The sequence below is a fragment of the Pteropus alecto genome, unplaced genomic scaffold (genome assembly GCF_000325575.1).
Source record: "Pteropus alecto unplaced genomic scaffold, ASM32557v1 scaffold81, whole genome shotgun sequence".
Taxonomy (NCBI): Eukaryota; Metazoa; Chordata; class Mammalia; order Chiroptera; family Pteropodidae; genus Pteropus; species Pteropus alecto.
The window spans coordinates 6,097,202-6,111,892 of record NW_006433378.1 but is presented as its reverse complement, the minus strand read 5'-3'; the positions used below and the strand labels follow the sequence as shown (position 1 = coordinate 6,111,892).

General features: G+C 41.1%; 1 protein-coding gene across 1 annotated transcript in view; it reads right to left on the bottom strand.

Moving 5' to 3' along the window:
• Positions 1-14,691, bottom strand: part of VEPH1 (ventricular zone expressed PH domain containing 1) — a 186,273-nt gene that overhangs the window by 79,543 nt on the left and 92,039 nt on the right. The window contains 2 exon segments of the mRNA XM_025044232.1: positions 329-538; positions 14,530-14,691. The exon segment at positions 14,530-14,691 is cut by the window's right edge and continues 30 nt beyond it. Of these exon segments, the coding sequence (XP_024900000.1) occupies positions 329-538; positions 14,530-14,691 (372 nt within the window).

Here is a 14,691-nt window from a genome sequence, read left to right as displayed (position 1 = left end):
TATATTATTTTTTCCTACTTTTGCTTTAACTTTTTCATCAGAAATCAAGAGACGCTTTTGTAAATATCATTCTCAATATTAGCATAGAATTTTAAGTGTTTTTAAAAAACCACACTTTTTTTTTTTTCCATTCAGATTCTCCTTTTAAAAAAAGTGAGATTGTTTGGATAATGAAAGCATTGTGAATGACATTTCATTTGTGAAAGGATGGCATTTTAGGTGGCCGTAGATAAAAGAGACTTAATAATCACCCCAAAGAGTGTGATAACAAAACTAATAGCAAACATGAATTATATACTTTAAAAAACTAGCTTAGCAATATTTATACCTGTTAAATCTAATGTCTTTTTTTTCTTCCTTGGAAACTTGGCCCAAACTATATCTTCCGACAGAGCCAGGAGTATTGCTCTCAGAATTTATTTTGTCTTCGAAAGCCTGTATCTTAACTTGGAGTGTTTCATGGTCTTCATTTTCAGCTATGCTGAGCTTGGGTCCTTCTAGCTTCTCAGGGAATTCGATTTCAGTGCTGGTTTTTCTCCTAAAGGAATAAAAACCATCGTATTAGATGCTGGTCATATATAATGCTTTGGAATAGCATGACTTTCTAACTGCTTTTTATTCAGAACTAAAAACTTTACTTGATAATTTTTTATTAATCGTTTAACAAATATTTATTGAGTGACAATTATGAACATAGGTCTTTGAAATTGTTTTTATAACATATTCTGTCTGAAATTTAGAAGCATTAGTGTTTAAGTCAACTTTGTATTAGAAATACATGAAAGGATTTAGAGACTAAAAAGCAGTTTTCATGGTCATCTACCATATTCTTATCTAGTGCTCCAAAAGCATGGCTTACATATAAAATTCATGCCAGATATTTTCTAAAACATTTACTGAAATTGATAGAATAAGAGCATTTCAAATGGACCATGTAAACTCATGGTTTTGTTAATTTTATGGAAATCAGTGTGTCTCTTTCATCTTACAAAGCAAAAAACATCTTTCTGAATTTTATTGTTGGATGAAAGAGATTTTCCATGAATGATATTAATAGTTCCAAATATCTTTTATAGCAGAATGTATAAAACACTCAAAAGGCTATTTAAATTACCTCCTTTAAGGCAGGGGCTATTTGTGGAATAACTTTGGATCCCCTCTAAGGGCTTTAGATAGAGTAAGAGCTGAAGATAAGCTGCAGAAATAGCTCACTGATGCTAAGGCATTGAATGATTACAGAAAATAAGTCTGCATTTATCTTCCCTAACCTGCCTTCTAATACGAGCCAGCCTAGATCTACTTTTATTTTTATTTAACAGTCACTATCAATCATATCATGTGGAGTTAGTATTAAATCTTTCCTTTTAAATACAAAGGTTAATAATCCCTAGAAATCCATTCACCAAGATGGCTTAATGATTCTGTTGATTTGTGTGTATTTACTTGATTTTCTTTAACATTTTTCATAGAGTTTGAGGAAAGGTCCTCAAGCTTATAGAAATATCCTGACTTTTGCAAACATAAGGCTACTTTCCCCTAAGGGCCAAAGTAAACCTGGCATAGTATTTAGGTGAGGGTGAGAAAATACATTTTTTAATGGCACTGCTTTATTTTATTTTATTTTATTTTATTTTATTTTATTTTATTTTATTTTATTTTATTTATTTTATTTTATTTTATTTCCACCTAGTCATTACATTAATGCTGACTGCATTCCCAGTGCTGTGCTCCCCATTCCTGTGACCATCTATCAACTACTAATTTGTACTTCTTTAACCCTTCACCCCATTCTCCCAGCTCCCCCAACCCCCTCTCCTCTTGCCGTGACCAGATTATTCTCTATATTCGTGAGTCTGTTCTTGATTAGTTTGTTCTTTTTGTTTCTTAGATTCTGCATATAAGTGAAATCATATGGTATTTATCTTTATCTGTCTGACTTATTTCACTCAGCATAATAACTTCTAGGTTCATTCATGTCATTGCAAATGGTAGGATTTCATTTTTTTTAATGGTTGAGTAATATTCCATTGTATATATGAACCATAACTTCTTACTTTTCTTACTTATGGAGATCTTTTTTTTAAATTATTATTTGTACTCTTCATATCAATTTCTCTATCTATAGAATGGAGAACACAACTGTATTTAACTCATAGGCTGGTTGGGAAGATGAAATGACAGGACTAGAATGAAAAATTGCTCCTAGCACATAACAGGCAGTCAATAGATGTTAGATTGTATTGTTATTGTTATTAATTGTATTATTATTGTTCCTTTGGAAACTTACTCTGCCCTGTCTATACTTTGTGTTAATGTGTAGAGAAAACATCAGTGGTGTAGACACAGGCTGATCAATATTCCACATTTTGGAGGGAACTGGTGTCCCTGGAGAATGTGATGGTATCAGACTTTAGGAGAGGGCAGTCACTAAGGTCCCTTTCTCTGCCACATTTCCAGTTACCAGGTATCAGTTAGTAAGCACTGTGGCCTTAGTGAGCGAGGGTGCTTGGAGCTGGGCGTAGACCGTCCTTCTCCCTCAGATCGTATATAGCATCCCTCTGAGGGGACTTTGGGCATGCAAGAAGTTAAGAGTTATCCTTGGACATCTGCTGACCCCACGAGGGGCAGGGCAGGTGTCTCTGGGGTAGGGTTGCCAGGTAAAATGCAGGACACCCAGTCAAATTTAAATTTCAGATAAAAAATTTTTTAAGTATAGGCATGTCTCTAATGGGATATACTAAAAATGTGTTATACTATACTAAAGTAATTACACTTATGCTGAAAAATTATTTGTTCTTTATCTGAAAATGAACTAGGTGTCCTGTATTTCTATTTGTTAAATCTGGAAACCCTATTCTTGGGTAAACCCTGATGCTTGGAATACAGGGTCCTGTACTGCACATTTTTGTTCCCCCGTGCCTGGCACAGTGCTTGGCACACACAGGTACCTGAAGTGTTTGTGGAATAAATGAACTGAGACTATCTTGATTTCTGATGCCAGCTTGTTCTCCCCTGGCCCCAACCTTCCGAGGTCTACCAGATATCCACGAGGCACTGGTCACTTCTCTTAGTCCTTGGGGTTAGTGTCATTTGATAAATATTGAATGTGGAAAGAAGCAAGGAGCAAGAGTGGGAGTAAAAAGATTTGTGAAAGGCCAAATAAGAAGAATGAAGAAGGAACAATCAGATAAAGCTCTGGACCAGAAAAATGATCTCTAGATATGAGGCCGATGAGTAGGATTCTTACCACAAAGACTTTCTCTTATATACAATCTTTCTTGTTTTCATGATTTGAAGATTTATATAACAAGGAGTCAGGATAAGGCATGGTAATAAAGAGTCACCAAGGCAACCAAAGCTGCAAGATGGACTAAAGGGCCCTTTCTGTCACTGACCATCAATTCACCAGGGCTTGTCATGCAGTTTTGCTAGCAGGAAGTTAAGAAAGGTTTTGGTTCCAATAGGTCGAAAGGTCAGGAAATGGTAGGTAGATGTTCAAGTTTAAAATAAACATTCGCTGCCCCTTCACCTCTCCACTTGGTTTTTAAATTGAATATAAAAAGATAGGAGAGAATTTGTTCAAAAACAAAGAACTTTTCCAGAGGTAAACTGCATTCCTTCTAGAGCAAGGAAAGGCATCCCAAATGTGAAGCCACTGGTCCTGTGTGCCTTTACTTGTGGGGGATGGTGGAGGTGAGGGCCAGTGGGCTGGGGTTGCTATTTCTTTTCTATTTGTCACTTTTAACTCCAGAGGTAATGTTACAGAAATCTTTGTCAGAGTTCTGTAATCCCCTAAATATTAACTTGGCTTTCACTCAACACACCACATTACAAGAGGCTCAGATGATTTCCAGTCTGAATGATTTCTGGTCTCTGTTGCCAAAGTAAAGTTTTAAAAAATACCTCTAGGCATGCCGGGGAGGCCTAATTACCTCCCTCTGTGTGAGCGGGACTCCCCTTGGAAACAAATTGGCCCTTGAGTAGCTCTCTGCTCTCACTAAGCTGAGAGATGAGACTATAAAGCTGGCAGGCGTCAAGAGATTGGCAGCCTCTCTTCCTGGCTCCTTAAATCAAAGAAAAATAATATTAGTTAATGTTTGACGAGCTTGGCTTACGATCCCATGTCCAGGATATGTACTCTTGCAGAGTTGAGCTTGTTAGAGAGGTAGGACAACATAATGGATCGAGTCCATATGGGAGCTCTAAATTCTTAGGATGCTATATATTCCTTACTCTTCAGCAATTTCTTGGGTCATTAGTCATCATAAGGATGACAGAGATGATCCCCCAGCTCCACGGTGCTATCATCTGTTTTGGAACCGCAGTGAGTAATACTGCTGGACCACTGCACCCGAACACTAAGGGCAAGGCTTGAGAAGCCTAGGTTCTTGGTACTCTGTTCTGCCTCAGACCTGCTTCGTGGGGAAGAGCAGAGACCAGCAGAGGCCCTGTGATACGGGGACCCAAATGTGGTCATGCCATTGAGAGAACTTTGCTGAAATGAAATGACTCCATGGTTTATTTTAGTCACACAAGATTTTAAAAGTGGTTTCAAAAGGAGATAGTTGTGGGCATATGGACTGAACATGGCCTTATAGGGAAATGTCCTAGGCTCATGACTCCAGTATCCTGTTTATTAGGAATGTGGCAAACCTCTTTCTGACTCTACATCTCATTATTGTCATATAAAATGGGATGATTGATACGACATCACCAGATCTCTGGAAGCATTATGTAAGATAATACGTTTGACTGTGTAGTCCATACAGAATGGGCATGAAAAAGTCAAATAGTAAAATGGGAGTGGCTGCTGCCCAGTGTGGGCATTTGATACTGAAAAAAGGTGGCTTGTGCAGGTGATGCCAAACTTGGAAGATAAGCTTCTCCTGCTCAAAGCCAGAGAAGACCACATAGTCCTCCCAACCACCACGGCAGCATCCTACAGAGTATAGGCTAAAGGAGAGGGACCTTCCCTGCTTTGTGAGCTGGAATATGGAAATATTGTACTGCATATATGAATTCTGAGCTATTACAAACAGAGAGAGAATTCCTTGCAATTAGAATAAAAGTTTAAAAGCCCTGATACAGGGAAGTGATCACTGTAATGCAAATGCTCAGTCATTTGTTCACTTTTCTTTCAGCTGACATGAGGAAGAATAGGACATGGAAAAAGGATGAACAAAGTGCAAAGCCCCTGCCCTTGCTGCTCAAAGTGGAGGCACTGGACCGGCAGTACCAGCATCACCTTGTAGGTTGTTGGAGATGCAGAATCTCAGGCTTCACCCAAGACCTACCAAATCAGAATGTGCATCTTAACTCAATCCCCAGTTGCCCTACTGACACATGCAAGTTGGAGAAGCACCTGCCCATATGATGACATAACAGAAGATGAAGCAAACAGGGGCATTTTCCCTTGATCAAGAAAGGCTGCTAAGGGTTTCCCTAATTCTGCAGGGAGATGAGATTTAAAACAACGTGCGCCTTATTTGAATTGGTGCGTAGTAAACAGAATGCAGTTCCTGTTTCGTAGTTTCCCCACCCGTAAGCCTTCCAAGGCCTTTACCAATTCTGAGGTAAAACTACCTTGTCAGTTTTTGCCACTGATAAATACTGGTTCACATGTCCCCCAGGTCTTCAGTCAAAGTTCCTGAGACTAGAATGGGCAGACTGGATGAGCAGCAACTTGAACAGAAGCTGCTGCATCCTAACGAATTGCCATCTAGATGTGGCACAAGTTACAAAAGCACTTGTAAGCCATCAAGGGCTATAAAAATGTAAAGTAGTAATGTCATCAGAGCACCATGAATCAGGGATAAGAACTGTGAAAACATGCTCCTCTTTTCTAGGCTAACTTTATAGTCTGGGAACATAAGCAGGTCACAGGGTCTGGCAGTTAGGATTAAGGTGAGGGTATCTGCCATGAAAATGCAACCGCTCGGCCTGAAGAGGAAAAAAGTTAACACGTGGTCACTCGTCAGCTTGATGAGCAAGAAGATGGTTAAGCTTTCCTTTCTGATACATCTTTTGATAGGCTCCACCCCAAATATCATACCTTACCCTATTTTTAATAGGTAAAAACATAACTGCCCAGAAATAGAGGAATATAGTTAGTCAAACACACTGATGACTGAGCTGGGGCTGGAATTCTATACACAATCCTGTGATTCAATTCCTAGTCCACCCAGAATTCAGCATTTACCTCCAGCAAAGTCTAGTTGACAGCCTTCAGGCTGCCAACTAATAAAAAGTCCACCTTTGGCCTGATGGCAAATATGAATACCATTAAGAACTGTTTTTCCTCAGCTGAGCCATTCCACAATAGCTGTATCTCAGTTGTGGCTGACGTGTTGTGTGTTCATGACCTTTCATGTATTAAATCTCTTTTATTTTTAGGTCCCAAAGGAAAGTTTAGGGAGCAACATAATCGTGATTAAAGAGAGTTCTGAGATTTGTCCAGGCTCAGCTGCATCGAGGATTTAAGGCAATGCTTTTCTATCATCCGCGTTTTGGTTTTTTTAATTTTCATGTGTCACAGACCACTATTTTTGTAAAATACAGTAAAAATAAATTACCAGAGTAATAAAATGAATAAAACAAAGACATACACAGTATAAGCCCACCGATCATACATTTGGGTATTGTAGCAATGTTAAATTGCTATAAAAGTTCTAAACGCTTATTTTCGATCTATATAATAACCTTGGTGCAAGCTGGTAAAGAACAGTTTGCAGATGAATGCTGGTTCATGAGCTACGCTTTGAGTAGCTCTGGTCTAATGGACGTGCTAAGTGAGATCACCTGCTATTTTGCCACCTGAACAGAGCGCTGATGCTGTTAATATTTACTGAGGGCTTTCTATGTACTAGGCAGTCTCTATTCTAGTCCGCTACATGTATTATTCCTCACATAATTCAGTAGCGCAGGCCCTATTACCCTCTCCACCTACAAATGGAGAAACTGAGACATAGATGTTGAGTAACTTACTGAAGGTCAACTAGTAAATCCAACATTAAACTTCACCTCCAGAGCTCACCCACTTCACAGCCCTTCCCTACCGTCTCTCAGTAGGTGTTTGGTTCAGGTGGCATCTGAATTTACCCCAGGAATAAGTAATTCATATTATGGGTTTTGTGATAGTCACAAGAATTATTGTACCCTAATATCGCTGAATGGCATTCCGTGGGAAGACATCAGAACAGAAATGACATCTAATCACTGAGCAACCCTTCATGGTGAGCCGAAAGATAAATTTTGGCATCCCCTTTAACCAAAACTGGAAAGGCGTTCAAAACTCAGGAAATGTCATGCAAATAGCAACTTCAGAGTTCAATTATGATTAATACCTAAAAAGAAGAGGGAGCATTTGGGGAACCGAACCAGCATATACCAGATCATCAGGGTCAAGTAAGAACTGTTTTAGCCTCAGCTGTCACTTTCCCACAAGGCCTGTAGGGGTCAAGTCCTTCTCACTTCTCCCTCGGCCCATTTTTTCCTTCCCTCCAGGTTAAAGCTTTGGTATTTGGTCTTGTTTGAAATGGGAAACCAAGCCATAGGAGCTCGATGAAAAGCTCTTTTCCTCTTCGGTGTGTCTTGTGTTTTGAACACCACTGTGTTACAGGAAAGGGGCCTGGTTCCCCTGGCAAGGCTGTGTTTGCGCTGCTCACACGCCTCGGCGGGGCTGCCCTGCCCGCACCCCAGCCCTCTTGCGCACACTTGCAGTCAGCCCCTCTGGGCCTCGCACTCCCTTGCTTGCTTCATTGTCTCCAAAGCCGATAAGGATGTCTCCCACCTACATCTCTTGCCGATAAAGAAATTCCTGAAATACCTTTACAGACCTTCACATTACCATAAATGCTGCTTTAAGGAAGGACAAATGGTGGAGTAAATGAACAACAGATGGAACATAAATGGTACCACATGTCAGACTTAACCTCTTCGGTGAGAAGAGGGGCAAAGAACCAAAACCATTCCTTCCTTCCCTACGCAAGGAATAACGATAGCCATGGCTACTGCCACAGACGGCTCTTATGATATTCTTTTTATACAAGTGACCAGCATAGACCTCTCTAGATTGAAAAGAGACTCTTTTTTTTTTTTTTGTTAAATTAAAACTCTGGTTACCTTGGTGGGGCGAAATCACATTTGGCTTTTTCTAAGCAGGGGGCAAGGCTGACCAGAACATCACATGTTTTTAATTACGGTCCTGAACCTCCTCGTGTATATTCCCTGAGCCAACAGCTGCTCTCAAAGAATCAATTTCTCTTTGTATAAACATGTCTTGCCTGAAATACTGGGAATTCTTGTTAGTATTTTTAAGACTATTTTCTTTCCATTGAGAAAAGGCTCTGAATATTACCTCGCTCAAGTTTGGGGGAGACCAGAGGGCAGAGGGGCGCACAGAAAGATACCTAACGCTTCAGGGCAAGACTGCGATTATGGAGGGGTGGAGAGGCAGTCTGAGCTGTAGTACGTCGGTGAGAAAATGTCGCCATGGGCAGGGATGGGGAGGGAAGTCATCATGAGAAAGTGGTAGCACATCAGAGTCTTGGAGGAGGGCAGCCTTCAATGGGAAGAGAGGCACAGAAAAGGCATTCCAGAAAGCGATGATAAAGGTCAGTGGGGTACCACTTTTGGGAGGAAAAGGCAAAAGTCACCCTTGACATTTCTTTAAAATTCCTTTGAATGGTCCATGATGAACTGTGAACACTATAAATCTCATCGACATTCAAATTTGAGATCCACTGGACTAGACTGAAAGAAGAAATGAAAAGAAACTCTGTGAGCTCATGTCTGGGTATTTACACCATTTCCCCCCAAGTACTGCATGGACTGGATAGAGAATTTCATTTCGTTCTTGCCTGTCCTTAAGGTTTACTCCATTATGCTTTAACACGAAGCCTCTGCAATCCTTGCACGTATTTAAAGACTTTATTATCATGAAGATTAAATGCTATAACATAGTAAAAGTCCCTAGCATGGAATTTGTCATGTGGTAGGAGCTAATGAAGAGCTTGATCAGACCTACAGACACAGTCTTCTTTGCAAAGTCGTAGAGAAGAACTTCGCTCCCAGGTCTCTGCAATTTCTGTTGTGGACTCAGCAAAGAGGCATCACTCTCGAGCTCTTGGGCAGTGCCCTTAGGGACTGTATACGACCCCAGGGTTAGGTTCTGATGTGATTCCCAGGATGTCAAGATGGGAACTCCGGAAGGACAGGTGTTAAGGGGTCTCATCGTTTGAAAAGGGTATTTGCAGGCCATATTGCTTGGCTACACATTAGGCCACACGTTGACGCAAACCACTCGCTCTCCCCTGTAGTCTATCTCTGTCTGATGTTCATTGCGTGAAATTTAGGATTAACTGAAAGTCAGGGGCTCCTCTAAGGAGGGCAGATTTTCTGGAGCCATTCTCCTATGAAAATGATCTCCTTATTATATTTTCCATTTATTCTTCCCTGCACATTGTTTATTTCCTTCCCTCCATGTGTAATCTCTTTCCATTTATACCGAATTCAGATTTACACCTATCTAGTTGGTTTTGACTATAATTTACCTTTCATTCTCCTTCCCACGGCCCCCGCACCCCCCGCCCATAGGCCTGATTCTTAAAAACAAAAACAAAAACAAAAACCACAAAATTTCACCACTACTATCACCATTACCACCGAAACAACAAAAGAACATACCAACCACTTATGTGAGCCAGAGGTTTGGGAAAGCTTTAATCACACGCTTTGTTTTAAAACTTTCCTTAAGAGCAACTCTTTTCCCCACGACTTTGATGGCTTTGGCTAGGGTTCAAAACCTGGATCTGAAGCAACTGTGACCCATGGCCTTGAAGTCCCATCGTGGCCTGGGACGTGGAGCTGTGCAGATGCCCTTCCTCCTTTCCCTCTGCTTTCCTCTCGTGCCCTTTCCTATTGCCATCTTTCCTCCCTACGTGTTCTCATTTCTTCTATTTACATCCCACCCCCTACTTTCTTTCCATAATTTCCATCCCTCAAAGTTTCTATTCCCAACTGGGGCCTGAGCTTAACCTCCTACAGAGACCACCTGTGGCAAATTGTCCCCAACCTCAATGGGGCCTGATTAGAGCAGCCTCCCTAGCACCACGTGCATCTGGCAAAGGCACCTTCTAGTTTACTGATCACTGCATGCTCAGCCAACACACAGTTGCTGGAGGTCACCTTCTCCTTCCCCAGCGTCCCCTGGGTCATGGCAGACCAACAGTGCAATGGATAGTGGTTGCCCAGAAAACTATGTAAGGCTCACCGTTTCAAACTCTGTCAACCTTTCCCCCTATCTTGACATCTTCTCTTTTTCAGTCCACAATTGCTGTTATCCCTCTCTTGCTTCTCCAGAATCGATTTCAAAATCCAAATGCTTTGCTTGGCTGTCCTGTTCTTTAGCCTCTGTTGGTTTGTTATTTAGATATAAACATTCTTTCTAAAACACAGGAACAAGAAAAGTACAAATGTGCTTACCTGGTGCATCTAACAAAGCTCACCCAGTTAATTCAGAGTCATTGGGCACAAAGACATCTCCTGTCTGCTTTAGTTTTTCCTTCTTTCTAAGAGGCTAATTGATTTTCTTTTGATAATCTTGTAGTTTTGGCTTGAAGTCTAAAATCTGGCCTGCTGGGCTATGTGTCAGATTTGTAAATTAGATGACATCTGTTTTGAATTTTATCATCTTTAATTTTCTTTCAAGCTCTCTTCACTTATTCATTTCCCTCCAATTGTAAGGATCAGACTTTGCTGGACGCGTTAGACAAAAGTGTCGACCTTTCTACTTTGGAGGGCACAGATTAAAATTACTGAAGCTAAATGGTACAATGAAGGCTATTCAGGGAAAAGATGTTGGGGGAGAAGCCTTAGCAACCATCCCGGGGAGGATGAGCAGCTAATACAAAAGGCTGGCTCTCCACACCAGCATTTTGAAGTTCTCACCGAATAATTATAATCGATTAAAGGAGATTGACAGTGAGGGTTGAACTGGGTGAAGTATTTTGAATCGAGAGAGGTTGAGGTGGTGGCGATGGCAGTGGTGGTAGTATGTGAGGTGACTGGTGACCTTTGATCTCTTCATATCTAATTTTTCTCTTTCTTTTTGGCCAGGAAAAGAGTAAAAGGATGAGAAACTCAAATACTTTCTCCTACATGAAGACTCATATTTTAATAGTGAGACCTTATTTTTTTCCTCCTCTCTATATGTCTCCTAAGTTCTTTACATGGGGAAATTATTTATTGCTTATTGGATTGGGCTTCTCATTAAGGATCAGTTTTCCTGTTAGACTGCCTAATGAAATACCCTTGTATAACATGTTTTTCCTTTATATAAACCTTTTCACACATATAATCTCACAGATGTCAGTCAGCCTCTTTCAATGCTGCATTTGTAGAGGCAAAATAGAACGGATGAACTGCTGGCCAGAACACGTGCCTAAGCTGTCACATCTGATCCACATGTCAGTCATCACTGGAAGGAGAAATTAGCAGGCTGGCTGTGTGAAGAATACAAAAGGGCTCTCCTAAACACCAGCTATAAAAGCTCTAAACAAAATTTCTGAAACTACATCATGGAAATTGGCCAACTGTGACTTTTTGCTTGCATATAAATGACAAATCATCCCTTCCTGATGCTGGCTTGGATTTCTTGGATGCTGCAGTGTTTGGGCTGGTGCGAAGCAGGTCATAGGACTGTGAAAATGCTGTTTTTGAATGGAATAAGTATATAACAGTGGTTCTCAACTAGAGGCCATTTGGCAATGTCCAGAGACGTTTTTGAGGAAGAGGGTTGCTGCTAGCATCTAGTGAGTAGAGGTCAGAGATGCTGGTAAATATTCTATAGTGCACAGGACAGCCTCACAACCAAGAATTATCTAGCCCAAATTTTAATAGTACCAAAGTTAGAAACCCTGGTATATAGGCATCTATACATTGAACCAACAGATTTTTATACGCTCAATCAAAACTGTGGTGTTGAGAGCAAAGGGCACTTGCAATCTGTCTTTCTCTGGTGAATAGTGATTGTTGACTTTGATAACCATATTGGCCAGATAATATTCTCTGTATAGAGTGGGCTAGAGACCCTCTCAGGTGGGCTCCCTCCTGTTACCTCTTTTCTTGGTTATCAGCATCGTCTCCCAGGTGTATGCCATCACTCAAGTTGGATATCTCTGGGTTTTCATCCATTCTCCTCAGCACACCTTCCACTGGTGATCAATTCCTCATAATCCTGAGCTCTCTCACTGTAATCATCTGCCTTGATTTCTTAAGTTCCCCACCACTGACCATAATCGAGGGAGCCTGTTGTTAAATCCGCAAGGACAGCCTCCCGGCCACGCCCTCTCTTGCCGCCTGCTCTTCCTGCCAAATCCATTCCGTGCTCCACATCACTAGCCCCTTCTTCATTCATTCAGTCCTTTGCTGAAGGAATATTTATTGAGTGCCTGCTATCTGCTAATTACCGTGCTAAGATTTGTGATCATTCTCTGGATTAAAAACTTTCTAGCCTCCATGTGGTTTACAGGACAAACTCCTTGCTTCCTGACACAGCATGTAAGGCCTCTGAATATCTGTCTCTGACTTAACTTTTCAGCTTACTCTCTCAACTACACTGATGTGCTTGTTTCAGCCGCATAGAACTAATTGCTTTTCCTTAGTCTGGGTCATACACTCCTAAGCTCTTTTATCTTTGCATGTGAGGAGTGCCCTTTCTATTTGAAGTATTTTTTTCTACCCGTATCTGGGGTACTCATTCATCCTCTGCAACTTACCGTGGTACCTAAACGGATGTCTGGCACATGGAATCAACTCAATAAATAGAGAATGAACTTCAATTTCACCTTCTCTGTGGAACACTCTTCAATTCCCCACTGTCGGTTAGTACATCTCTCAAGCTCCATAGCCCATTTTATGCATTTCTATTAAACCCCTTTTATGTCTTTGTTTTGTTTTCTGTCTCTTGAGACCTCTAGGCTCTGCCCTGTGCTGGGCATAAAGTGGACCCTTGTGACTAAAATGCTCACTATTTTCTCAAGATGGCTTCTCATGTTTTTGGAATCCTTGTTCCATACTAGAAACAGTATGCATCCTTTGTTATCCCCCAAACCCCCCAAATTTGAAGCGAGTTTCAAATCGGCCCTGTGCGTACTCCAGAAGTGAATACTTTTGAATGCATAGGATCTGAAGTTTGACTCCGTCCTCTATACTTAGTTACTGTGCAAACTTGGGAAAACACTTAAGCAATCTCTGAGCCTTCGTTTCTTCTTCTGTAAAATAGGAATAATGATCTCTGCCCTTCTCATCTTGTGGGGAGGTCATGAGGATCCAGTGAGTTTATGAGTTTGAAAGTATTTTGTAACTTCTAATTTTCCAAGTATCATCCTATTCAAAATATAACAAATCAAAATAACTGCCCCCCCCCTCCGCATCTTGCATGATCTTCTTAATTTTTTCCACAAACTTCTTGAAAGGGCCAGTTCTGTGCACTATGTCCACTTGCTCCCTCCAACCCCAGGCATCCTATTTTCTGCTCAGTCATACCCCTGGCAGCTCGCTCACCACAATCATCAATAACTTCCTCATGGCCAAAACCCATGGACACTCCTCTATCCTTCCTTCACTTGACCTGACTCCCATCTATCTTTTGCTGAGATGTTTTCTGCACTGGGACCAGAGTAAACTTCCTGAAACACGAATTTAGATTATATCCTGCCATGTACAAAACCCCTCAGTGACTTCTCAGTGACCACAGGGTAAAATTCAGGGTAAAATTCTTTAGGCAGGTACGTCAGGCCCTTCGTCGTCTGCTCCCTGCCTACCACTTCATCAGCATTGCCTAACGCTGCTCTCCTTGTCACACACATCCTAGTCATACGAAATGACTTCTGTTTCCAGGCAGTGTCATATTCTTTCACATGATGCCCAAAAGACAGCCTGGTGCGTCCGGTCGCCTTTCAAGACTCGGTTCAAGATATTACCTCTTCAGGGAAGCGTTTCCGGATCTCAGCTTCCCACTCCTCTCCATTTCATGCAGAAATAGATACCCCCATTTCTGTGCTCCTAAAACCCTTGACACCACTGTGATTAGCATAACCTTCCCACTATTTTCTAATTACCGCTTGAATAGTTACCTCCTCTACTAGAAAGTGAGCTTTTTGGGTGCAAAGAACATGTTTTATTTCTCTATATATCTAGCATGTGGTAGAGTTTCTGGTACAGAGTTAGCAATTGTTAAATATTTGTTGCATAAATAAAATATTATATAAAACATTATTTGTACTATATTCTTATTCTTTTACCATATTTTGTACACTTTTCAGAAAAATTTTTGTTACATTCTGGTTTTCACAGATTTAGAAAAAATTGTGGCAAGTGTGATCATTTATTCAGAAGCTACTTTATGCTGAGATAGTGGGTTTGGCTTTCTTTGGGAAGTTTCACGCCTACAAGAGAAAGTATAGCTATCTATGCAATGCCTCCATGGGTTGACGACAGATTCTTGAGTACACAGGAATTCCTGCTCACCTGCCACTTCGGGGCTTGGTGGCTTCCAGTTGTCGGGTGAGGAGCTTGGCAATGGCAGTGAAGCTGTTGCTCATGCGGAAGATGTCTCTGCTCTGAGGGCCCAGGATGGAGGAGAATGTGTCCGTGATGCTCTTAATCTCCAGCAGGAGAATATGGTGGAAA